This window comes from Anolis carolinensis, chromosome 2 (assembly GCF_035594765.1).
Source record: "Anolis carolinensis isolate JA03-04 chromosome 2, rAnoCar3.1.pri, whole genome shotgun sequence".
Lineage (NCBI taxonomy): Eukaryota > Metazoa > Chordata > Lepidosauria > Squamata > Dactyloidae > Anolis > Anolis carolinensis.
In genome coordinates this window covers 108,221,177-108,248,567 of record NC_085842.1, presented here as the reverse complement: position 1 = coordinate 108,248,567, position 27,391 = coordinate 108,221,177, and the positions used below count along the sequence as shown (strand labels likewise).

At 39.1% G+C, this 27,391-nt stretch overlaps 1 protein-coding gene across 6 annotated transcripts in view; it reads left to right on the top strand.

Moving 5' to 3' along the window:
- Positions 1-5,479: 5,479 nt before the first annotated feature.
- Positions 5,480-27,391, top strand: part of meikin (meiotic kinetochore factor) — a 28,988-nt gene continuing 7,076 nt past the window's right edge. For 2 of the 6 annotated variants that reach the window (XM_062970381.1, XM_062970377.1), the window contains exons 1-11: positions 6,318-6,418; positions 6,654-6,740; positions 8,999-9,201; positions 13,013-13,103; positions 13,528-13,579; positions 17,966-18,026; positions 19,421-19,555; positions 20,052-20,171; positions 22,066-22,090; positions 23,864-23,925; positions 25,058-25,155. In XM_062970381.1, coding sequence (XP_062826451.1) covers positions 9,018-9,201; positions 13,013-13,103; positions 13,528-13,579; positions 17,966-18,026; positions 19,421-19,555; positions 20,052-20,171; positions 22,066-22,090; positions 23,864-23,925; positions 25,058-25,155 — 828 coding nt within the window. In that variant the 5' untranslated portion in view covers positions 6,318-6,418; positions 6,654-6,740; positions 8,999-9,017. Of the gene's footprint in view, positions 5,678-6,317; positions 6,498-6,653; positions 6,781-8,998; positions 9,202-10,900; positions 10,999-13,012; positions 13,104-13,527; positions 13,580-17,965; positions 18,027-19,420; positions 19,556-20,051; positions 20,172-22,065; positions 22,091-23,863; positions 23,926-25,057; positions 25,156-27,391 lie in introns of those variants that run through there. The other 4 variants (XM_062970379.1, XM_062970380.1, XM_062970378.1 and 1 more) reach the window with 4 other exon arrangements.

The window sequence follows — 27,391 nt, the reverse complement described above, 5'->3', positions numbered from 1 at the left end:
TGGTATGCCAGGTTTTGTGGAAAAAACAACTGAATAACCTACTAATAGAAATGGTGAATTAGTAAGAAATCTTTGCTTTGCATGTGATTGCACTATAGTAATGAAACAAGCTAGGAAGTTTTGCATTTGCAAAAACAATCCCAAGGTGCATATTTTGGTGAAGATCTCTGGCAAGGACCCTTCTCTAATTATGTTCTGGTGGGTCTACTATTCTTTCTCCTCAGTGAAACCAGCTGCAAGGTGGGGTAGATCCCCCAATCCAGAGAAAAACAGTCCTTTTTCCTCAAGGACTGCCTCTGTAATTACACCCTTTTAGTCTCCATTGCTGGAATTTTTCCAGTGATTCTCAATTCCCATGGCATTTCCAGGGAAAATATTCCATCTCAGTAGCACAACTCTTCTCCACTGGCACAACAACATTTCCAGTGTATCCAAAAGCCTCTTTGTCACCCTTTCTGCATTCAGAATTGCCTTGTGGAAACATCAACCCAAATATACAAGTGTTTCATGTTTGTTTATTTGTAAGGGCAACTGTTTAAATATCACTAAAAGAGCCAACTCAGGCTGCATTTTGAATAAATTTTCCACTTCAGGCTTTTTGTTTCTCTTTTTTTGCAGGGGGACTACATGGGGAGAAAGCAATTAATGTTATCTGCATTGTCCTATGCACATTTATGTCCTACTGACCTCACTTCTTCTCATGAGACATGTATAGGACTGTGCAGTTAAACTGTGAACTTGAGAAACAATAGCCCGTTGTAGGGTGCCAGATTCCAAGAAATAACAGTGTTGCTATACCTTTTAGACTTTAATAAAAAGAAGTATTAGCACATTTAACTGTACTTCATTTTGCATGATGAGCAAAACCTGTGGACACATCTTCTACAGTAATGTTAAAAAAAATCTAGGAGCTCTGCTTTTTTGCATGCAGTCTCAGTACATGCTTAAAAACAAACTTTTCATGATCAGGAAAGAAAACTATCTGTAAGATAATACAACATGTATATCAACCATATCCCCATTTAGGTTTCTTTCTCTGTGAGACAACAGCACTTCTCTGCAACCTTCATGTTATCCTTTCTATCACGCAATAAAACAGCATATCCACATTCAAATAAGAGTAAACATCAAAGTCTCAGATTAAACAACCATTTCCCCTGCATACTGCTTATTCTATTTTCAACTACAGAAAAGTGAAAGGATTAAAATACAATGACCTCTATATATGCGTTTAAAAATCTTAACTGTAATTAAAGTTTTTTTCCAACTTTGGTATAGCCGCATGTAAAGCTAAAATACAAAGAGGCAAATGTGGAATTTTTGTTTTGTAAAGAACTGAAATACTGTCAAATTTCTCCAACTTGTTAATATTCCTATTGACTGACAAATAAAATATTTTATAAAAATCTGCTTTATTCCAATATGTGATTGATAACAAGTTGTTCAGAAAAGATTGTTTATGTTACATCAGGCTGATTGGGTCTTTTTCTAAAAATGACCAAAGGAATATTAGAATCTGAGGTTCATTCCAGAAAGCTCTAATGTCATTCAAAGAGCTAGGCTGTAATGGTTTAAACACATTTTTCTTAAATTGACCATAGTAATGGAACAAAGTATATGAGCTTCAATGTGATTAAAAATTACCGAAGTATTTTTTCATATTTTAATTTTTTAAAACAAAACTGGATGAATTTTGAATGTATTGACTGTGAATGAAAATACAATCTTCAGCTTGAGCTTCCTGCCTTTTTGAGTGAAAAAAAGAAAGAAAATGGAAGGGGAATTTCCAGAGTTAAACACAAAAGGGATCACTTAGGTCCAACAGGTATATTTTAAAGGATGCAGAGCTGAGCAGCGTGACACTGAACTATCAGAATTCATGTTTGTTTCTGTCCTTTCTTCAGGGAGCTAAAGTGGGCATACTTACTTTCCCCACATTATCCTTATCACAATGTGGTTGAGGTGAATTGGGCTAAAACACAGTGATTAATCCAATACAGTGTTCCCTCACTTATCGCGGGGGTTAGGTTCCAGGACCAGCCGCAATAAGTGAAAATCCGCGAAATAGGGACGCTATATTTATTTTAATATTTATACATTATTTTAGTAGTTATACACTATTTTAAGTCTTTATCAACCAATCATGTGTTGATAAATCGCCTCCTCCTCCTCCTGATGCCGCTTGGGCTCCTTTTCTCTCCCTCTGGCTTCTCCTTCCTCCCTTCCTTAGGCTGTAAATCGTAATTTTTTATGATTTATAATAGTCTTTTAGAGTTTATTGAAAAACTGCGAAAGAGCGAATCCGCGAAAAGTGAACCGCGAAGTAGTGAGGGAACACTGTATTACCTTGTGAGTTGCAATGGGGTGTAAAAACAGTAACTTCTAAGTCCTAATCTACCACTAACCATTCCACTGTAATGCAAACTTACTACAGCAGGAGAAACAGACACACTGAAAAGAGTGGGGTTGGAGACAGGATCTCAATTATTCAAACAGACAAAATGTCTTTTGAAAAATCTATCAAAACTATATATTATTATGTCATAAATATAGTATTATGATATATGACCATATATGTATAATAGTTGGCCAGCCTTCTCCCTAAAACACTGAGCAGAAATATCACTTTGTATTGTTCTTTTAATGATCTACTTGAGATAACTAGTAGCTCAGCTTCCCTACTGGGGCAGGGACTGTATGTGAAATAGATCTTCTGCTTAATGTGATAATTGGTGGACAACAGGATTTTATAAAGACTTTTGACAAAGGAAAGATACCAAAATATGAATCTCTTATCTGTATTCTCAGTAAAGCTGTTCTCTCGATCATGGACCCATTGGCTGATCCTCTCACATGAAGTTTACCAATAACTTCCAAATTACAGAGTCGTAAAGTTGTGTTATTTCAGTTTTTTGTTTGAACAGAACTTTTACTGACTGATGTCCTGTACTGGCAAGAAACCTAGAAGTAGGTGAAATGCTTTCCCCCCTCAGCAACATTGGAATACTGAACTGGGAACAGAAAAAGCAAGAGCCACAACTTTCAATGCAGAGTTTAGAGTGCCACCTGCTGAATAAAGTGCTCAAGAACATTTCATTGTACAGTAGAGTCTCACTTATCCAATATAAATGGGCCAGCAGAATGTTGGATAAGTGAATATGTTGGATAATAAGGAGGCATTAAGGAAAAGCCTATTAAACATCAAATTAGGTTATGATTTTACAAATTAAGCACCAAAACATTATGTTATACAACAAATTTGATAGAAAAAGTAGTTCAATACACAGTAATGCTATGTAGTAATTACTGTATTTACAAATTTAGCACCAAAATATCACGATGTATTGAAAACATTGACAACAAAAATAGCTTGGATAATCCAGAACGTTGGATAAGTGAGTGTTGGATAAGTGAGACTCTACTTATTTACCTATATAACTTAAAATCCAGTGAACCCTTAAGGCCCCATTTATAGCTCTAAATCAAACTCAATCCCACTATCTTGGCAGGTGTGGTTGGTGATTATACAGAATAGAGCCTTCTCAGTGGCTGCTTTGACTGTGGGACTCTCTTTCACAGGAAGATTGACTATTGCCCTTTTTCCATAGGTATGTTAAGGCCTTTTTATTTAGGAAGGCCTCTAGCTGATTTTACCCAATAGCACTATATAGGTACTAATCACAGCATGAGCGGCAAGATGGAGTACCTCAATGTAGATAGGTGCAGACCCAGGGTGACACAAGACTTCCCACTGCCACCTCACAAAAGGACACTTTGGCCAATGCTATCAAAAGCTGCTAAGAAAACCAAGAAAATTAACAGGGTAGCATTCCCTTTGTCTATCATCCAGAAAGGGTTAGTGATCCTTATAGAATCATAAAGTTGAAGACCACAAGGGCCATCCAATCCAATTCATTCCCCTGCCATTAAAGAATATACAATCAAAACACTCCCAACAGATGGCCATCCAGCCTCTGCTTAAAAACCTCCAAAGGAGACTCTGCCACGCTTTGAGGCAGCAGCATATTCCACTGTCAAATAGCTCTTACTGCCAGGAAGTTCTTCCTAATGTTTAAGTGGAATCTCTTTGCCTACAATTTGAATTGGTTGCTCCATGTCTCAGGTGCATCTAGATCAGGCATGGGCAAACTTGGGCCTACTAGCTTTTAGGAATTGTGGGAGTTGAAGTTGAAAACATCTGGAGGGCCCAAGTTTGCCCATGCCTGATCTACAGTGTACAATTAATGCACCTTGTCACCACTTTAACTGCCATAGTTCAATGTTATGGAATCATGAGAGTTATAGTTTGCTGAGGCACCAGAACAGGCCAAAGTCCTATGATCCCACAGCATTGAGCCATGGCAGTTAAAGTGGCATCAAACTGTATTAAATTTACACTGTAGATGTACCCTTAAGTTTCTGGAGCAGTAGAAAACAAAGCATCTGTATCTTCAATAGGACATCTCTTCAAATAGCAAAACATGTCACCTCTTAACCTTCTGTCTAAACATACTCCGGGCGAAACATGGAATTTCCTTTCATGGCTTCCAATACTTCAAGGAATAAATTTGGAAGACACTAATTAATCGTTAACTAAACATATTCCCAGTATGATACAGAGGTTTGGCCATTGGGCCGGGACTCTGGCAGAGCGGGGCTTGGGTCCCCACTCGGCCACAAAGTCAACTCACTGCCCATTGCTCTCTCAGCCTCACAGGGGAGCCCCCAGTGGCACAATGGGTTAAACCTTTGTGTCGCCAGGACTGCTGACTGACAGGTCAGTGGGTCAAATCCGGGGAGTGGGGTGAGCTCCCATCTGTCAGCTCCAGTTTTCTATATGGGGACATGAGGGAAGCCTCCCTCAGGATGGTAAAACATCCAGGCATCTCCTGGGCAACATTCTTGCAGACGGCCAATTCTCTCACAGCAGAAGCGACTTGCGGTTTCTTAAGTTGCTCCTAACACGGAAACAAAAAAAGCCTACACTGTCCTTATACCCCAGGATCTGATCCCAGATAATCTGCATATCCCAGATTATATGGCAGTGGAGGCTCATATAATCCAGTTCAAAGCAGATAACCTGGGGTCAGATCCTGGTGTACAAGGACAGTGTAGAAGGAGGCCAGAAGCCACAGGGTTGCCACGGGATGGAAATAGCTTGAAGGCACACAATATTATATTCGCATTTCTTTTTCCTACAACATTCCCTTCTCAGGGCCCTTTCACGCTGCCCCTATATTCCAGGATCTGATCCCCAATTATCTGTTTATCCCATGTTATCTAGCAGTGGGAAGAAACTGAATCAGAACTGAGGGAAGCAACTGAACCCAAAGAAGGCCCTCTCAAGGCCTCACAATCTCCTCAGAGCAGGGGGCGGGACTGAGGAGTTAGCAGGCCCCTGAGTGGTTGTCTCTGTGTCTTCCCATCTGGCCCTGCATGGCAATTGGTGGCAATGGCCGCCTGTCATCACAACCTCCCACCCCCACAAGATTCAAGATGAGGGAACTGAAGTACAAAAGAAGCGATCAGAGTGTAGCTCTTGGGAGGCGAGGGGTAGTTAGTTGCTGGGGTGTTTCCATCAGGGCATGGCCTGTAAATAAATAGAAAAAGGATGTGGCCTCAGTATCCTCCAGGCACCATAGAAACTGATCTTGGAAGCTAAGCAGGGCCCACCCTGGTTAGTACCTAGATGGGAGACCATCACCGTAAGATTACAGAGGAAGGAACAACCCTGTGAAGTCGCCATATTATGACAAGAGGCGTATTAAGATATAAGATGTGTAATCCTAAACTCGTGCCATATAAAGCAGATTGAAGTCATTATATCAGGCACAGGCCAACTTGGGCCCTCCAGGTGTTTTGGACTCCAACTCCCACCATTCCTAACAGCCTCAGGCCCTTTCCTTTTCCCCCTCTGCTGCTTAGGCATCTCCTTCTCCTCCTCCTCCTCCTTGCTTAAGCGGCTGAGGGGGAAAAGGGAAGGGCCTGAGGCTGTTAGGAATGGTGGGAGTTGGAGTCCAAAACACCTAGAGGGCCCAAGTTGGCCCGTGCCTGCAATATATGGTCAGTGCAGAGTCATATAATGCAGTTCACTGACCATATAATACAGTTTCAATATATGGTTGTCTAGATGGACTCTGCACAAATTGGCACTTCAAGTTTCTTCCTCTTCTTGGTGGGGATTAGGTGAGACCCCCTCTTTCAATTTTAGGTTCCAGGCAGTCAGTTCAATGACATGATTTGGGAGGGAAAATTAGTAAAAGCAACTGATCTGCCAATAATGAGGCCCTATGCTCGCTCAGGTGTATATAACCTGAAGAAATCTGAGGCAATCAATCAATCTTAATCCCTGCACCTGGGTTTCTTCCACCTCAAAATATCAAGGTTCCTTGCTGCTACAGTTTGGTGTTTTGCTCAGGTAGACCTGGAAATGAGTACCTGATCCCAATTCTTTGATCAATACTCATAGCATTAATATGTCAGAAGGGCATTTTGAGGTCTGTATCTGTAGAACAATTTTAAATTGGTTTAATGGTAACCCTATCCCACTCCCCCAAATTCCTTGTTTGAGCTTAGTGTTCTTGGGAAGAAGGGTGTCTTGTCTTGGTGTTGGTGGAACATATTAGACTAAACCCCAGATTTCATTTCTATAGATCAGTTTGGAATACTTTTACAATCCACGTTTTGGAATACAGGTCCCATAGACAACTCCAAAACATCTGGAGGGGCAACATTTCCAGGTAATTCATCGAGGTTATGTGTTCTCACTAAAAAGAAAATGTAAGTAAGAAATAATAAATCTGAGACAAACTGGTTTATTGGGTTGTTTTGAGTTTTCTGGGTTGTATGGCTATGTTCCAGAAGCATTCTCTCCTGACATTTCATCCACATCTATGGCAGGCATCCTCAGAGGTTGTGAGGTCTGTTGGAAGCAGGGGTTTATATATCTGTGGGGTTTATATATCTGTGGAATGTCCAGGGTGGAAGAAAGAACTTTTGTCTGTTTGAGGCAAGTGTGAATGTTGAAATTGGCCGCCTTGTTTATCATTGAATGGCCTTTCTGCTTCAAAGCCTGGCTTCTTCCTGCCTGGGGGAATCCATTGTTGGGAGGGATTAAATGGCCCTGATTGTTTCATGACTGGAATTCCTGTGTTTTCAGAGTGTTGTTCTTTATTTACTGTCCTGATTTTAGAATTTTTAAAATACTGGTAGCCAGATTGTGTTCATTTTCATGGTTTTTCTCCTTTCTGTTGAACATTGAAGAACACATTGAACTGATTTATATTTGCATGAACATATAGTTGTAACAGTCGCACAGTGTTTTACTGTTTTAATGGGGTATGATATTGGTTTTTAAGTTTTAAGTGTTTTTACAATTGTTTGTTTTTACTATATTTTGTATTATATGTGGCATTAATCTTGCCATTATGTAAGACCGCTCTGGGTCCCCCTGGGGGAGAAGAGTGGTATATAAATTAAATAATTAAATAATTAAATAATAGAGTCTCACTTATCCAACATAAACAGGCCGGCAGAACGTTGAATAAGCGAAAATGTTGAATAATAAGGATGGATTAAGGAAAACCCTATTAAACATCAAATTACGTTACAATTTTACTAATTAAGCACCAAAACATCCTGTTTTACAACAAATCGACAGAAAAAGCAGTTCAATACACAGTAATGTTAGGTGGTAATTACCGTATTTACGAATTATCACCAAAACATTGCAATTTATTGGAAACATTAACTGCAAAAACATAGACTACTAAAAGGTAGACTGCGTTGGATAATCCAGAATTTTGGATAAGCGAGACTCTACTGTACTTCTTTAGATGACATGGGTATTTAACCACAGATATAATTGAGCTAAAGACCCTAAATGCACCAGATCCTGTCTGATATTGGAAGTAAAGCAGAGCAGCCCTGATTCGGAGCCCACCAGGGAAGATCAAGCGTTATAAACTACATTTCAGAGAAACAACAGTCAAAACCACTTCCGAGTACTCTTTGCCTAAGAAAACCCTGGGAATTTCACAGCATTGCCATAAATCATCAGGTGACTTGAAAGCACCCATACAAACATTGAAGCCTTGTTACACAGTTGTGAGAGTGGAAGAGCATATTAAGATACAAAAACATGCAAAATGCGACCTTGACAGTAATTCTTCAAAGCCTTGTGTGAGATTACACAGGTATGAAACTGCTTATCAGTTTCCTTGGAGTCAAAACCCTTGAGGAGTTTTGTTGTATGTGTAGTTAAGAGATCTCATATACTAATACAGTAGAGTCTCACTTATCCAACATAAACTGGCCGGCAGAACGTTGGATAAGCAGAAATGTTGGATAATAAGGAGGGATAAAAGCCTATTAAACATCAAATTACGTTATGATTTTACAAATTAAGCACGAAATCATCATGTTTTACAACAAACTGACAGAAAAAGCAGTTCAATACATGGTAATGTTATGTAGTAATTACTATATTTACGAATTTATCACCAAAACATTGTAATGAATTGAAAACATTGACCACAAAAACATTGGCTACTAACAAATTGACTACAAAGATAGAATTGCATAAAATGAACTTACAATAACAACATTGTTGGAAATTAAATCTGTAAAAAGTTTAGTCCTTGCTGCCTAGAGAAACAGGTGGGATCCAGGTGGGAGGTGGATCCAGGTGGATCCAGGTGGGAGGCGGACTGCGTTGGATAAGCGAATGTTGGATAAGTGAGACTCTACTGTATATATAAGGTGCCAAAAAACCATTTTCTCTGTTCATACCTCTGCTAATGGATTTTAATATGTATATCCCAGTGCAGCTGCTTGTCTCACCAATCCTCCTTGTTTAAGAACCAGAGGCTATATGTTCAGGAAGAGTGAAATGCTCTACTACTGCTTCGGGGGTGTTGCTCATTCAAATATTGAATTCTTTTTTATTTTTCTTGTTGCAAAGAGACTGTCCTGGTTGTGTTCTTTTTCCTTTCTCTAGAAGGGGGAAAATACAGAAGATGGACTGGGTGAAGCTGCGTTCCTATTCCCGGAAGAGGCCGGCCCAAAAGAATATACACTGGGGTTCTCCCTTGCCAGGGGTGGCAACATCTGCTGCTGGAACCAGAAGGAACGCTCCAGCCAAAGGCACTCGCTTGGGCCTAGTTCTATGCCCTAAACCTAAACTGGAATCTCATGGCAAAAGTAATCATTCATAACTTTCCTTTCCCTGTCCTTTGAGTCTTGAGACAATGTAATGAGGGTTATAACTTATACAAATAGCTTTATTTGTAAACAGAAACCCTCTTTATAGCAATGAAGGAGTGAAAATGTAATCCTAATGCACTCAAAATGCAACACTTTGTGAGAATGGTAATAGGCAAGATTTTAATGAATTTGAAGTTGCTGTGAACAAAATTAAAGTTCTTTTAAAAAATTATTACAGGTATAAAATGAAATAATAATCCCTTTTATTTCTCAGTATGTATTACAGAAGGCCTGTCTCTAGACTCTGTGGTGCATAATATGGAATGTAGCTTACATTACACAACATATGCTTTCCATGCAGTTTCTATGTCACAAGTCAAAGGATTGCTTATGAAGTGGTTAGAAAGATCCTACCTGAGACTCTGGAGATTTGTTGTTTCTGGAGAGTAAACTGCGACTGCCCTCAGTTTTCTGCCGCAGAAAACTCACAGCAGCCCTGTGATTCCAGCCATAAAAGCCTTCAACAACAGTTTGCCCTAGAATACAATGTATTTCTATGGACTAGGAGATAACAGTATATTTCAGTGTTAGAACTTTCTCTGTTATTGCTGCTTCTTTAAGAAACAAATACCTTATTTCAAGGGCAGGGAACTTTTGGTTCAGAGATATTTGGGCTTTTAAAGTTCAGAAATTCCAGCCAGCATGGCCAATATTTAATGGCTAACATTGGAAGAGACAGTACAAAACAGAATCCATCCCATCCCTGCCATTCGAGGCCACAATCTAGAGGACTGTAGGATTAAATGTTTTGTCTTTGTGATTTTTGCTACCCAAATATCAAAGTTCAATAGCAACACAGTACTCCAAAGTGCTCACAAGGATTTCTTTCTTGATGGTTTCATCCATGATCACTGGTTTAAAGTTCCTTGCAGAATTATGACCTAAGATATTGTTTTGGTTTTTTTAATTGCAAGCTGCCTTGTGCCTCACTATTAGGAAAATGTGCAGGGAAGTTTTCAGACAGGAGAAAAATGGCAAATGTTTATCAACAATCTGATCCTCTACAAACTTTACAGCAAAAAATTACTCTAGAATTGCAGTAGTCAACTTGATGTTCTTGAGATATTTTGGATTGGAACTGTGAGAATCCATGATTATTGGTTATGGTATCTGGAACATAGGAGTTGTAGTCCCAAGCACATGACCACATTGCCTATTCCAAGGTGTTTGGGATTTGAATGACAGATGTTAAAAAATTTGGGAATATACAGTCAGTCCTCCACACTAGCTGGGAGTAAGAGCATAGGACTCATATGAAAGTGAAAAATGCAAATTAAAAAACCTTTTTTAATCTGAGAGACCACCTGTCTAAAAAATATGGTTGTCATTCACAACTTTATGATCAACTTCCACCTGAGGTTAACAGTAGAATTACATTGTAATATCTAGAGATTCTTACAGAGATATTCTTTCTAGGTATCTCTAGGTCCTCCAGCGTGATCAATTTTGAGTTGAAGTTGACCACAGAGTCACACTGGAGGCCTTAGAGATTCCTAGAGAGAACATTTATATTTAATCTGCAAATGCCAAACCTGCAAAAGTAGAGGGCGGTGACATGAGTGATATACCCTGGCTATATTTGGATTGCAGGAACCTATTAGTTGTAAGAGGAGGCTAATCTTCTGCTTCTTTCTAGTTTCATATAAATAGCCCTTGTTTAAGTAGGATACTGAAGACTTCAAGACAGACTGAGGACTCCCATTTTGAAGATTTTGATGCCATTCACTATAAATGGTACCAATTTTTATGAGCTGGGAGTAATATCTGTTATCTGCCATTAAATAATTTGTTTCTTCTGAAATGCAAGAGCAAATGGTATATATATGTGGTATATATATTTGTAGCTATGCAAAGGTGACTCTCTGCAAAGGGCATTCATGGAACTAATTTTGAAGTGGAAGTGGAAGTTGAAGTGGCAAACCATAAATCACATGATAATATGGTACTTCAACACTTTTGAATAAGGCTAAAATCTTGTTACATGATGTACATTTATGTAATTATCTTCCCAAAGAAACGGAGGAGGAAAGGTCACTACTTAATCATTCTTCCATTTCAAGCTTTTGTGACTCAGTGTCCCAAAAATGCACTCATCATAGGTTGAAATGAATTAAACTGAATTGCCAGAAGAGGGAGCTTTCCCCCTTTGATCCGGTAAGTGGGGAACAGCCATCAGGGGAATCCTTGGTTTTTTAAAAAAAATTACTGAAAAAACAATACACATAAAACCTGATGACTATGAAAGAGTGTAAAGGAAAAAATGTTGCAAATGCCCAGAGAGATAGTAACTTACAGATGAAGTTTCAAGTTGTGTCCTCATTAGCTATAGTAACAATCTATTTTTCTAATTTTCTTCCTAGCCTTTCTTTTGCTCACTTCCTTTAATTGTTGGTATAAGTTGACCATTCCTTTTATAGAATAATCATAAATTTACTGACTTTGAAGAAAATAAAGGAAGGCAGAGTATTATGTGTCCCTAGGACTAAAGGACAACATTCTCTGCTCTTTGCCATTGGTCAGTTTATGATCCCTCCAACTCCCTAGTAAAAGAATTATGGCAAGTAAAAACTAGTTTGGCTCCATCTGTTAAGCTTCTCCTCCCTGCCAGAAAAGCTGCTTATAAGAACTTTAAAACTAGAGATCAGAAACTTAATTTCAAATAATAAAGAGTAACAGTTACTGTTTCAAGCACTCAATAGTTAACTAATGTCATAGACATTATTCTTTAAAAGTAGCAACAGTGGCTGGAATAATTGATTTATGTTGGCTCTAGAAAAAAATCTGAATGAATCAGTATGAAGTACCAAATACAAATATGTGATTTGTATTTCACTCAGTAACTTGAGTGAAATGACATAACAACATTATAAAAGTTTATAGTTATGCCACAAAAGGAGTGAAATTATTCTGTGTTAATTTACATTCACAACAATCAAGAAGTACAAGTTGTGCCTACGGTTGACCCCATTTTTCTCTTCATCCAACCCAATCTCTTTTCTCATGTCTTTTGGATGTCAGGAACTGTCTTAGCAGAAGCATACCTCAGATAACTCCTGTGACAATGAGTTATTTTTACAAAGCTTTTTATGTGTACCAAGCTCCTCCTTGCCTCATCTTCTGTCTAGCTCATCATATTTTAGAAGGGAGAATTGTGTAGGGAGTCTGGACAAACAGACTTTTAGGATTGGGTTGCAGACACACTCCTGCAGTAAGCAATGCAATAAGCAAGTATTGAGTAGGGAAAAGCAACCCTCTTTCTGTTGATGTATGTGCCTGTCTATAGACAAGGTATACAGCAGCTGCCTCCAGAATGCCTTACTGATGTGTGCACAGAAATACAAAGAGAAAAAGGGACAACAGGCAACCCTGCCTTCAAGATATTTCTAAGTTATGGCGATTCTACCGTGTGTGTGTGGGGGGGGGGGGGTGTCAAGATATATTGGGGGGGGGGAATGTCATTGCCTTCCTTTGAGGCTGAAAGAGTGTGACTTTTCCCAGTTTACCCAGTTTCCATGGCTGAGTAAAGATTCAAACCCTGGTCTTCAATGTCCTAGTCAGATGCTCAGCACCCACTAGCTTTCTCCTCATCAGATTCTATCATATTAAAAAGGCACAGTTCTTTAGATTTGCCCAATAAAATAGATATAAAAAGTTAAGCTAAACTTATAACATTGTACACCCTAAAACTACAACCTTTTCCTGCTCCTTAATAAAATGAGGGTTGAATAAATGTACATTTTCCTCATAGGACACAATAGAAATGCCATTGCAAAAGCATTGCCAAATATTCATGAAAATTCTGAGGTAACCCAGACGAATTGTCATTCATCTGACCAAAGGTATAGTACAACATCATACTAAGTATTGCATTGTTTGTTCAAAAGGTGGTTGATCAAGAAATTTGTCATAAAAGTGTAAATTATTATTAATTGTATTAATACTCATAATGTGGATATAATGGACATTTGCATGAATTCTTTATCTGTTTTCAGCAATTCACCAGAAACGTCATGATAGCATGAGGTCTATTGTTAGTCTGACTTCAGTGAGATGCATTGGATCAATGAAACTTAAGTGTCCACTTACGAAGTCAACACTCTGCTCTAGTTGTGACCAACTTAGTAAACTGATGCACATTGAGTGCATTAAATTCCAAATTAAGAGCGGTCACTCTTTGTTTTAAATGTTCAACAAAAAATACAGTCCCATAATTGTGGTGTATTCTTCTCTAAACAATGTTTCATTCTTAAATAATGAAAACAGGAGTATGGATGTGAATAAAGATTTCGGTGAAATGGACAAGACTGTGGCAAAGGTATGGATATTAAAGCTGTTTGAGGCCCTTGACCAGTTATATCACATCTATTTCTGGTACCAACACTGGTAGTTAATGTGCATTTGAGCTCAATTCAAAGTGCTTATTTTGATCTCTGATATCACAAAAAGGATGTTAGCATGATAGCACATTCCTACTTGTGTTCTTTGACATCTGGAATAAGAGATAATGTATAGGTACCATGATAAGTAAAAACGGATAATTTTATCATATATGGATTAAAATTCCCTTTTAAATTTATCAAAGTTGGTAGGCATGACATTTTATGAAACCAGATTCCATTACCTATTATGCATTGGGCAAAGAATAACTTCCTTTGTATGGAATCTCCCACTACTAAGTTTTATTGAGTGATCTGACCGACCTCTAGTATTACGAACATCTATTTTCTTTTACACCATTCATAATTGTATACATCACCATCACCCCATTTTCTTACTTGCTTTCTTCCTAAGTTGCAAAGTTCCAAATGTTGTAGAGCATTCTCAGAAAACTGTTTCCCTGATAATTTTGTGTGGCCTTTTCTGCACCTTTTAAAGCTACAATATTCTTTTTGAAGACATTCCTGGAAAAAAAAATGAGGTTGTAGCATATTGGAGAAAAAGGGGAGGGGGAGGGAGAGGACCCAAACAATTACCACCCAGTCAGTCTAACATATACCAGGAAAAATTCTACATAAGATAATTAAATATCTGTAAGTAAGTACTTAGAAAGGAATGCCATGATTATGAAAGTTCAGCACAGATTTCTCAAAAACAAGTTATGCCAGATTAATCATATCTCTTCTTTTTATAGAGTTACAAGTGTGATAGATGAAAGAAATATTGCAGCATATCATAGAGTTGGAAGAGAGGACATGGGCCATCTAGTCCAATCCCCTGCCATGCAGGAAAAGCACAATCAAAGTGCCCCTGACAGATAACCATTCAGCCTCTGTTTAAAAGCTTCCAAGGAAGGAGCTTCCACCACACTATGAGACACAGAGCTCCATTGCTGAACAGCGCTTACAGTCAGGAAGTTCTTCCTAATTTTCAGGTGGAATCTTCTTTCCTGTATTTTGAACCCATTGCTCCAAGTCCTAGTTTCCAGAGCAACAGGAAACAACCTTACTTCCTCTTCCTTATGACATCCTTTCATATGTTATTTATACATGGCTATCATGTCTCCTCTTAACCTTCTCTTCTGCAGGCTAAACTTACCCAGCTCTTTAAGCTGCTCTTCATAGGGCATAGTCTCCAGACCTCTGATCATTTTAGTCACCCTCCTCTGGACACTTTCCATCTTGTCAATATCTCTTTTAAACTGTGGTGCCCAGAATTGGACACAGTATTTCAGGTGAGGTCTAACCAAAGCCAAATAGAGAGGCACCCATTACTTCCCTCAATCTATACAATATACCCCTTTTAACGCAACCCAAAATCCCATTGGCTTTTTCAGCTGCTGCAACACACTCTTGGCTCATGTTCAACTTGTTGTCCACGAAGATTCCCAAGATCTTTCTCACATGGACTATTATCGAGTCAGGCATCACCCATTCTGTATCTTTGTATTTATTTATTTATTTAGCCTAAGTATAGCATTTTACATTTGTCCTTGTTGAAATTCATTTTGTTAATTTTGGCCCATCTCTCTAATCTGTTAAAGGCATTTTGGATTCTGATCCTGTCCTCTGGAGTATTAGCTATCCCTCCCAATTTTGTGTCATCTGCAAACTTGATAAGCATGCCCTCTAAACCTTCATCCAAGTCATTAATAAAGATGTTGAACAGTACTGAGCCCAGGACCAAACCCTGTGGCCCTCCACTAGTCACTTCTTTCCAGGATGAAGAGGAACCATTGGTGAGCGTAGTTTGAATTCGGTTGCTTGACCAATTACAGCTCCACCTAATAGTAGCTTTGCCTAGCCCACATTTGACTGGTTTGCTTGCAAGAAGGCAATGGAGGACTTTGTTGAAGACCTTACTGAAATCAAGATATGCTACATCTTGTAATATCCACAGTATTCCCTGCATCTACCAAGCTTGTAATGCTATTGAAAAAGATAAGATTAATCTGGCATGTCTTATTTTTGAGAAATCCATGTTGACTTAGTAATCACAGAATTCCTTTCTAAGTGATTGTAGACTTCCTCCTTAATTGTTTTCTCCAGAATCTTTCCTGGTATTGATGTCAGGCTGACTGGGTAATTGTTTGGGTATTCTTTTTTCCTTTCTTGAAGATAGGGACAACATATGCTCTCCTCCTGTCTGCTGGGCCTTCTGTTCTTCAAGAATTCTCAAAGATTATTGCCAGTGGTTCTAAAATGCCTTCGTCTAGTTAATTCAATACTCTTGGATGTAATTTATCTGGCCCTGGAGACTTGTATTCATCTAGAGTTGCCAGGTATTCCTGGACTACTTCTTTACCTATTTTGGGTTCTATTTCCCCAATTATCTCATCTGCTCTGTATTGCTCAGATTGAACACCAATCTGCCTTTGGGAGAAGATAGAAGTAAAGAAGGTGTTGAGCAGCTCTGCCTTTTCCCTGTCCCTTGTTAGCATTTCACCACCTTCTCCATGCAGAAGCCCTACCGTTTCCCTTTTCTTCCTTTTTCTTCTGACATAACCAAAAAACCCTTTTTATTGGTTTTAATCTGTCTGACAAGCCTGAGCTCATTTTGTGCCTTACCCTTACACTTTTCCTACATATGTTGGTTATTTGTTAGAATTCCTCTTTGGTGATTTTCCCCCTTTCCATTTCTTGTGCATGACTCTTTTAAATATTAGCTCAGTTAAAGTTCTTTGGACATCCATTCTGGTTGTTTTACACTTCTCCCATTTTTTCTCCTTGCTAGCACTGTTTGCAATTGGTATCTCACTTTTAAGAAGCTCCCATCTATCATTAACTTTCTTCTTATTTAGTATTTCTGTCCATGGAATGACGCCCAGTATTTTCTTAAATTCCTAAAGTCAGCTTCTTAAAGTCTAGATTTCATGTTTGACTTCCCTTTGTCTCACCCTTCCTTTGAATCATAAACTCCAAGAGCACATGTTTACTCCCACCTGAAGAACCCACCACTTCCATTCCATTGATCAGATCCTCACTGATGGTTAGGATCAGATCCAGAATAGCTGATCCCTTTATTGTCTCTTTTACCTTTTGGACAATGAAATTGTCTGCAAGGCAAGTCAGGAATTTGTTGGACTTTTGTACTCTTGGCAAAGTTTGGTTTACAACAAATATCAGAGTCGTTAAAATCCCCCATTGCTACTATATCACTTCTTTCTGCATGTTTGGGTCATCTGATCAAGGAAGGCTTCATCCAGTTCATCTATCTGGCTTGGAGGTCTGTAGTAGACCCCATAACAACATCTTTTTCAGTCCTTGTTCCCTTAATTTTTATCCAGATGCTCTCAACCTGGTTTCCGTGATTCAAGTCTTGTATCTCTTCACATGTGTAAACATTTTTGACATATAATGCTACTCCACCCCTTCTCCTGTTTGGTCTATTTCTCTGAAGTAGGTTATACCCCTCCATTGCTATATTCCAATTATAGGATTAATCCCACCAGGTTTTAGTTATGCCTATTACATAGTTACTGTTTTGTTGTGCTAAAAGTTCTAGCTCATCTTGTTTATTTCCCATGCTCTGGGCATTAGTGGAAAGACATTCCTCTTTGCTGTTTATTTGAGATTATTGGCCCCTTGCTGCTTGGTGCTTGTTGTGTTTGTCCAACCCTCTCTTTAGCCTTTTGTCTGTTCACTACGGGTCTTGATAAACTACTGGTCCCAAGGATAATTTCACCCTCCCCCACTCAACCAAGTTTAAAGTCCACCTGATCAGGATTGCTAGTCTCTGAGCAAAAACATTCCTTTCTACTTCTGTGAGGTGCAACCCATTCTGTGCCAGTAGGCCATCTTCCTGAAAAAAGCAGACGATGGTCCAGGAAACCAAATAGTTCTTCCTTACACTATCTGCAGAGCCAGTTATTTACCTCTTGATTTCAATAAAGCCAAGGTACCCAAGATATTTATGCAAACTACCTAGTAAAATTTGATATAAACAATGCAAATCTAGGTTGCAACAATAAAATCATAGTGTCTAGGGAAGTCATAGTTACACACTATTCTGCTTTGGTCAGACCTCATTTGGAATACTGTGTCCACTTCAATTCAAGAAGGATATTGGCAAGCTGAAATATGTCTAGAAAAAGGCAATCTAAATTATCAAGGGCCTGCAAACCATGTCCTGTGAGAATTCAGTTGATGACTCTATAATACAACTATGTTGTTAAAGAAAGCATTTTCAGGAAATACTATTTTGTATGGTGAAAAATGGTTGGAATACAGCATGCATTGTCTGCATTTTTCACTGTTGCCTTTAGGATTCTTCACATCTAAATACTCCAAGTAAAAAGAACTCGAGAGATAGTGAAACCACTTCAGGTGAGTCAGCCTACGTACATTGGGATCAAAAACACTTTCCTTTCAAAAATGTGCTAAAGAGTTGACAAATCATCCTGTTAAGTAGCCATTAAAGAGCTTCCATATCTCAACTTTGTGGCATACCTTGCTGTTTTCCCTCACTGAGAATCAGTTTGTATGTCGGTGTACTTGTTCACCTTTGTATACAAGATGAAGAGAGCAAAAGAGGTGAATTCCTGGATGAATCTAGAAATAGCAGTGAATGTGTTCTAAACAGCATGTGTCAAATGCTTAAGTTTCAAGTTGGTGCTGACAAAGTTAGTTCAGGTAGTGTACCTAAGTATTTATTATATCTGAGATGTCATAATATTCAAGCAGATACTCAAGACAGGCTGCAAACTGGACATATCAGCTAACAACATCAGTAGGTTATGGATTGAATTTCAGTCCTGTTACCAGTGACTTGAACCAGCTGCCTGGTATCCTGATGAATTAGAAAGAACATTTCAATGTCCTGTTTATTGCTTTCTAGTTAAGGTCCCATTTAAAAGCAGACAATGAAGGAAGGTGAAGGAATTGCTTTTCATTAACTGGCTTATTTGGCCTGGTTAGCTAGTTGTTACTGTTAATTGTCATTAGTATTTTTATTTTTTAATGGCATTTTATAGTTTTGTATGTGCAGAATACTTTGAAGGTGCTTTCTCCCTGGAAATGTGGTATATAAACATTTAATAAATATTGAAATAAGTAAAGCATGATGAACTACATATGAATCTTAAACCCTTCTGTTTACGAAGCCTGTTGTAATATGTAGTCTCAAACAGGTAGTACTTTAAGATACAGGTAAGCATTTCTTTATTTTTTTTTATTTCTTTAAGTAGCAACTGGAGGGTAAGAACAAGATCAGGACTGCATTACAAAGAAAATGTGTTTTCTATAAGTATGCTCAAGAATAGGGCGGGGGGGGGGGAGAGAAAAATAAAGTAAAAGAGAGTGAACACTGACATGCCTGGGAATCCACACATGGCCCATATGGCACCTTTACAGGGAGACCCTCAACAGCCCTGGAGGTGGCAGGGAGGTCCTACTGCCCAGCCATGCTGAACATAGTTCAGCACCAATGAATCTCCTTTTTAGTCCTGATGAATTTTCTGGTGTGTGTGTGTGTGTTTGTGGTGGGTGATTTCCACACTGGCCATGATGAAGCTTAACCTTATTTTCCTCTGCAGTAGAAATCCACATCCTGATTCCCCCTTTTCCCTTTTTATTTCATTAAAAACTATCTGATACAGAAAATGCATATAAATGAAGTATCATCTGATATGCCCCCACGTTTGATATTTGTGTCTTTTGAAAAATGGATAATTTACCAAAACTAGGAGTTTCATATTGCACACTTTTGTCTTAAATCCTAGGAACGACTTTACCCACAGGTGTTTCAGATTTCTTGCTGGACTGTTTGGATGTGGATTCTCTGGTGTGCTCCAGTACAGGATCTAGTGATTGTACAAGTAGCTACTCATCACCTGAAATATTCAGAGATGAAAAAGGTTTAGTTATACACTACTTACATTCTGTGCAAAGGAGGAATCTGATTGAAATCATGTACACACATCTATATTTTTATATTTGTAAATGAAAACATGACATTTGCGTAGTCAGTCAGATTAACTGGTAAGAGCTGGCCTAATAAACTTGCTAGTTCCTCTTAACTTAAGGGAAGAGTGCTCCTTTAGCCAAAGTCATTACTGATGGGTTCATGGGGTCTCTCTATTCTTGAGCGTTTTGATCTGGCATTTTAAAAATTTCCGTTGCATTTTCTAATTTCCAAGTATTGGAGATACTCCACTATGCACTGACCAATGCACACTAGCTTAAATTTTTGTGTGTGTGGAATCATGGATTGTAGTGTGTTTTATATGCCAATCAACATATTTGCTGTAGTTGTTGTTCTAGAGATATTAGTGTCTGGCAAGATTGTAATGCTGTTGAACATCATGAATTAAGAAAAATGGTGATAACCATATTATGTCCTGTGTTCCAAAGAAAGCAGTGCTATTCCTGAAAGACCATGTCTTCAATGCAAAAATTCAACTCTCTTGGAAACAAGCAAAGCTGTCAGCATAGACAAGATGCCATACCTGCCAAATCTGTCAAAGATAACAGGTAATTGTAAAATGTTGTGATTTGTGACAGTATGTCAGGAATTTATTTCTGCTGTTCCCAAAGACATCATAAATATTCTCTGTGACATTTTGAGGCCAGTAGGGGGCATCATGGAAGATACTTCAGAACATGTGGATGGACTCTTTCCAGTGGGGAAATTGTGAAAGGGGCTAGGGAGGCGGGACAGGGAGATCAGTAGAAAACCAAGCGTTGTTGGGCGAAATCACCATTAGTGACTTCCCTTAGTTGTAGACATCTGAGCAATTAAAGCCAGTCCTGAAACAACAACAAATAATAATAATAATGATGATGATGATGATGATGATGATGATGATGATGATGATGTGATCGGCACATTGGGTGCGGTGCCAAAAGATCTCAGCCGGCATTTGGAAACATTGACAAAATCACGATCTGCCAGCTGCAAAAGGCCACCCTACTGGGATCTGCATGCATCATCCGAAAATACATCACACAGTCCTAGACACTTGGGAAGTGTTCAACTTGTGATTTTGTGAAACGAAATCCAGCATATCTATCTTGTTTGCTGTGTCAGAATAAAATAAATAATAATACTTTATACCCTGCCACCACCTCCCAGAGGGACTTGGGCCAGCTGACAAAGCACTCAAAAGTACAACACACAAAATACAAAAATAGCAGAAACAATAATATATATGTTGTTGAAGGCTTTCATGGCCAGAATCACAAGGTTGTTGTGAGTTTTCCAGGCTGTATGTCCTATTGAACGTTGAACTAAATGATCAGAAGGAAAAATTGTGCTCTCACCATTTTGTATGTTAGAGATGGAGGAGTTTGAAGGGAGAGTGAGCTTCCCATCCTGCCCTCTCCTGGAAATCCTGTTGGAGATACTTTCCTCTGCCCATCTGTGGCTGAGATCCAACTAAATTGAATGTACAAGCATTTTTCTTCTGCCCTGCACTGCCACCAACCCAAAAAGGGTGATTTGTTGCTCCAATTCTCACAGCCATTTACCATATTTATATCCCACCTTTCTCAACCCCTGGGGGGGGGGGGGGGACTCAAGCCATCCAGTTCAACTCTTTGCCAGGCAGGAATACACAATCAAAGCACTCCTGACAGATGGGTATCCAGCCTCTGCTTTAAGACCTGTAGAGAAGGGGACTCCACCAAACTCTGAGATTTATACTGCATGTTCCAAGTGTTAGTTTTTTTTTTAACCCTGGGCATCTGTTCTCCAGGTTGAGAATTTTATGTGGCAGACTCTTACCTGTCTAAGCACCTCCAGTTTGCTTGTTTTGTTATTAGTTTATACACTAATTGTTTAATTATATCTTTTACTTCATATTAACTATCTTGAATAGACCAAACACATCATCCTTCTGCTTTTCCAATTTTTCCAATTTCTGTCTAGAAATGCATTAATTTGATGATGAGAACTGGACAACCCTCAAGAAAGGGAAATGCTAATCCCTATCAAACTTTGATCAGGGAAGCAATGTCCTAAATTCCCAGATCCATGTGTTCTGATAAATGCTGTTTGGCCTAAAACAAGGGATTTGTTGCTGTTTGCCTTCAGGCTGTTTCTGACTTATGGTGACCCTAAAGCAAACCTATCATGAGGTTTTCCTGGCAAGATTTCTTAAGGGAGAGACTTGCCTTTGCTCTAAGGCTGAGAGGAAAGTGTGACTTGCCTAAAGCCACCTTTTAGGCTTCCATAGCCAAATGGGGATTCAAAGTCTGATCTCCAGAGTTGTAATCCAATGCTCAAACCACTATGCCACAATGGCTCCTGCAAGACAAAGGATGCCATCAGTTTTATATCTTATTAAACTGTTACATTTTGTTGAACTATTTGTTGTGTTTTCTGGTCTTAACCAAATGTCTCTGTTGAATTTCTTTTCTATTGTAGGAAGTCAAGACCAGAGTCTTATAAGGTAATACATTTATAATATATAAAAACATTTGGGCATTGCTCTTTTTGAAATAACACGAAGATCCCCTGCCATGCTGATAGGCTTCACCAACATAACAGTCACAAAATGATTGTACAAAGTTATATGTCTAAGCAAACTTACTGGCTTCTAAATATATTTCTTTGCACACCGAACTGTATTGGATTGTGTGTGCACACTGCTGTACAGATATATCATGTAATGGATAAACTATTGATTAAATCTAATTCCATCTCTCGTCTTCATTTGGAGACTGATACTGTAAAAACCAACTACTCAGCACGGTTTGTGTGAGTCTAGTATAAAGGATCTTATCAGATGGATGCTCTCCCCTCCATCTAGTGGACGGAACTCCACTCATGAGTTGTGTGAGTTCCGGCGGAGGCCCTGCCCCCAACCAGGGTGAAAGCATCACCGGATGCGTTCCCTCCAACAAGGGAGGCTTCCCATTTGTGACCCCATGTGATGAGAAAAGCATCGCCAAAAGGGAGCTGCACACAGGGTGACAGATTTGCCCTGCACCCTTTTCTTTTCTCCCGGATGCCAGGTGAAGCAGGACGCTTTGCCTGGCCATTATGATGAGGCCCAAAGACTGTATTTTCATTCATGATTCTGGAACTGGCCATCCTCTTCTGTTCAGGATGTCTGAGAATGTAATTTGAAATTCCCTTTATCTCATAACTTGTGGACTTGCGATCAAAATTCTTCAGTTAAACCACTTCACTCAGTAGGTTTTGTCTTCCCATGATCATCCTCTGAGAATTGTTTCACATACATTGGCCTTCCTCTGTCAGTGATCCGGAAACTGAAGCTGGTGCAAAACGCGGCGGCTCGTCTTCTCGCCGGGGTGCCGGCGAGGTGGCGTATCACCCCAATTCTTCAACAGCTGCACTGGCTACCGATTGAGTACCGGATTACTTTCAAGATACTAGTACTAACTTTCAAGGCCTTACATGGTCTGGGGCCAGCGTACCTGAGGGCCCGCTTATCACCCTACCAACCCCAGAGATTACTTCGGTCCGAAGACCAAAATTTGCTTGAAGTCCCTAACATACGGACTTATCATTTGTCTTCCACTGGGCAGAGAGCCTTCTCGATTGTAGCCCCTCAATTATGGAATGCCTTGCCAGTGGAAACTCGAACCACCCGAGACTTACTTGCCTTTCGGAAAGCCTGCAAAACCTTGCTCTTCCGACAAGCGTTCAATGGGTGAAAGACTCGGGGCTATGTCTGTTTTATTGTTGCTTTTATTGTTGCTTTTATTGTTTTTATTGCTATTTTAAAGCCAAGTGTATTGTTTTAATCTATTTTTGTAAACCGCTCCGAGCCAAACCGGGAGTAGCGGTATATAAGTTTAATAATAATAATAATAATAATAATAATAATAATAATAATAAACTTGGTACTGTGAAATTTCACCTGCCTGTGTGTACAGAAATCATGAGTGTGTCATGGTGGTGTAGCTTCTGCTACCATCTTCAAAGTCATTTCAGAAGTGTAGCAGATGCAGCCACCCCCTTACAGAAGGCATTTTCCAGCTTGATGCATCCTTGGGAATACAGAGCATTTTATTAATCCAGAATTGATCATATGTATTGTCCTGTTCTGATAATTAACCACCTTCTATATTTACTGTATAGAAGTTAGATATGAGATCTTAAAACAGGGACAATTGTTATGAGTAGTTAAGCATCTACCTATGTTTTAAAGTACCCGAATGGCTTGAAAGAAGCTAATGCCTTAGTTTTTCATCAGGAGTAGATCATCTGAACAGAAACTGCATTCTGGGCTGAGAACTGGTTCAGCTGTAATAGCAGGTAACTAATATTATTCAAAATAAGCTAACTGCCATGTATAAATGAGCAACACAACTAGTAATTCATTTTTCTACATTTGCTGTTGAAACAGTATTATGTCACAGGACTTATATATGGTGGTTTCTCAATACATAACCTTCTTTGCAAAGGTTTGGAAGCAGTTTTAGCATCGAAATTATCATAATGAAAATAGCTGCCTTACTTCTTCCTGTGTATTGCCTTATGGTCTTCAGTGGAACTTGTGTACACATCCTTTCTTGTAATTCTGGTGCAATATCCTTTAAACTGTGTAAGGTGTCCCACTTCTATCCCCCTCCCTGCTTTACATATTACATATTACTCCTGGAACATATCCATACCTTTCCATAGATTAGCTGTGTTATTCCCCTCCCCTTTGCCTTATTAATTCTATAGTTTGTCCAGAGAAAACATAGTAATGGAATTTGTGCAAGATGGCTCTGTCCCCTTTTGGGGTGGGAAATGGGTATGTGTGCCTAGGGAAGAAAACAGAGGGGCAGTTAAGAGGAAGACTGCTAGGTTGGCAGAATCTGAGGCTAACAGTTCACTTGAGGAAAGGACAGAAGGAATATTCTGCTGAGTAGAAAAGAAGAAGAACAAGTGGGAATGGGAGTTACACCAGAATGAGGGAAATAAAAGCAAGGTTTTCAAAAGCATGTGCCTTTTAATGCTCAGTGAGGCAATCAGACAACAGTAGGGAGTGGAAATGTTATTGGCACAGCAGCAGCAAAGGCTGGACTCTAAGTGGATACTAATAGGGACAGTGCTGTGAAACTGCAAACTACTGTGGCTTCTCCTGGCTATAGGCTGCACCCCAATCTTTCTTGGTTGCCATGCCTACCGTAATTGTGGGAAGTGATTCATCCAGAGTAACTGACACCCCTTGGCTTTGTACTTGCTTGCACAAATGCTGTTTAGAATCTCATTCTAACCATGTAGAAAGATTTTGAATGAAAGTTGTGGTCAATAGTGTCAAGCAGTCATTAAAATCTCAGAAATTGAGGCTGCCGTGATTAAACGTGTAGTGATGTTGGTCAGTTCATAAAAAGTAGAGCCAGTTTTCTTGGACTACTTGAAGAGATTATACATTTTCATATATGTATACATTTTTCAGGAAAACAAATACACAAAATTGTATCTACAAAGGAATTAAGATCTGAATCACAATCTTCTGGATCTTTGTTGTTGCCACCTCAAAAGCACAAAATACAGGTAATGATTTTAATGCCCGCAAGTTACTTTGTATAAATTGTGGTTGTCAGTGCAGGACTGGCCCAAGGAATTTTGCTGCTTGGCTAGGAAAGGCACTTCATTCTTTGTATGGCAGTCACCTGGACTCTGGCAATTGCTTCATCATTCATCTGAAGGCTTTATTCTAAATTTGGGAAGTCAATGGAAGCCGTGTGACACACAGCCATGTCTTCCCTCCCTTTGATGCTAGTCCCCTCCCATTCCAGGCCTTACATATTGTGGCAATATTCTTATTCTGGCTAATGATAGGGCCAGCCCAGATTAAACTACAAGATTAAACTCATACATTACCAGTTTTCTTTTGTTTTTTTGCTTCTCTCTGTATTAATTGGAACCCTTTTGTCCCAAATAGATGCTTAGGAAGGGGAAACACATCTTTTGTCATCACCATGAATCATGGCAGTGAGATTTTTCAAGCAAGGTGTTACTTTTTTTTTAAATGTAGGCAATTAAGAAAACTACTCTTTCAGTCCCGGTTTTGAAAAACACAGGCTGTAGTGACACATTCCCATTTATTGATAAATCTAGGCAAGGCATGAGAAAACAATTTCCACTTGACAAAACGTGATGCTGCTGTTATAGAATGGATGTAGGATCACCCATTTTTTCTCAGAATAGCAAGATAGTATTAATTTCTGCTAGCTTAATTTAACAAGGGATTGTGCTTGTCCTAATTATCTTGAGCAAGTTTTCTGCACACCTCACTTTAGGTTACACCAGTTAATTGTATGTGTGGAGAAATATTTGCAAAATATTTCAGTGGGAAATTAGCAGATTAGGGGTTTATAGGTGTGACTTATTCCTTTTTGTGGTTCAGGGGCAACTTATGGACCATGCGGAGGCATCTCCCTGCACCTATTACAGCATGAGGCACCCCCCTCCCCCCGCACAGCAAATTATAGGGAACTCCCTTGCTGAAATACCTTCACTGGCTATTGGTTTGCTTACAGGCAAAATTTACAATGGTGGTCAAGTCCTATAAAGTACTATATGGCTTATATCCAGACTATCTGTAAAACCAATAACTATATCACATTATGGCATTATATTCTACTTCAACTGCCATGGCGATATATTATAGAATTCTGAGGTTTGTAGTTTTACGAGGCGCAAGAGCTCTCTGACTGGGAAGTCGAAAAGCCACTGCCTACATTGCATGCAAATCCCAGGATTCTATAGGATGTTGCCAGGGTAGATAAAGTGGACATGTCGAGTAACAAACTGGATACCAAGAGACCATAATCGGCCCTTGGGCAGACCTCATACTTGATGGGATGAACGAATGGTTAAGCTATTCGGCCAGAAATGGAAAAGAAAAGCACAGGATCATATATTTTGGCAAATGGTAGATTTGTGTGAAGCCCAAAGGAGTGGATCGATGACAAATCGGATAGGATAGGATAGTACTATAGGAGCATCCCTAAACCTTAGGATCTATAGGAGAGGGAATATTTTTCCCATTACCATTACCATTATGGTTGGTAAGGACATTGGAGAGAGAGAGAGAGGCCTCTTTAACAGCTGCTCCCTCCCACACAGGGGAGGCTGGGGTTTTTCCGCTCTTTGATCTCTTTCCTTGGTAGGTAAGACATTTTTTGGTCTCTAAATGAATGTGGTAGAAGGGTCTTCTAATGAGGTGTATTGTATCCTTTGTGGCATATATTGTTTTAACTATATTTTGTTTCAAAATAGGACCCACACATTTTGAGTCCTGTTTTCGAAGAAAGGTGTGATTTAAATAAAATCAAAGATTAAATATATCTGTCCAGAAAGTTTCAGTTTCTTGATATGAGCACAATAGGCAAAAGATTGAAGATTTGTAGTAGCTGCCAGTATGTTCATATATCCCAAGGATGTTGACTGTAGAAAATTTAACTATATCTGAAATTAATGTTAATTACAGAAACCAGCAGATGGATACTTATGAAACCCAGAATCCTGTCACACCTTTGTGTGGCTGAGAAATATGGCTTTAAGCAGATTGTAGTTTAAGTTGCTTCTAGCTTGTTAATAAACCATACTTTATATAAGTCATACTTGATTATTTTTGTATGAACTCAATGTTAAAAGCAGTGTCAGACTGTGCTGAGAAAATAGAGTTCATAAGTTTGAGGTTCACATCTCTCACCATTAGTTTTGTGAGCTAGAATTGATGGGAGCTGGAGCCTAGCAACCTGTAGAGGGCTATAAGAGTGTC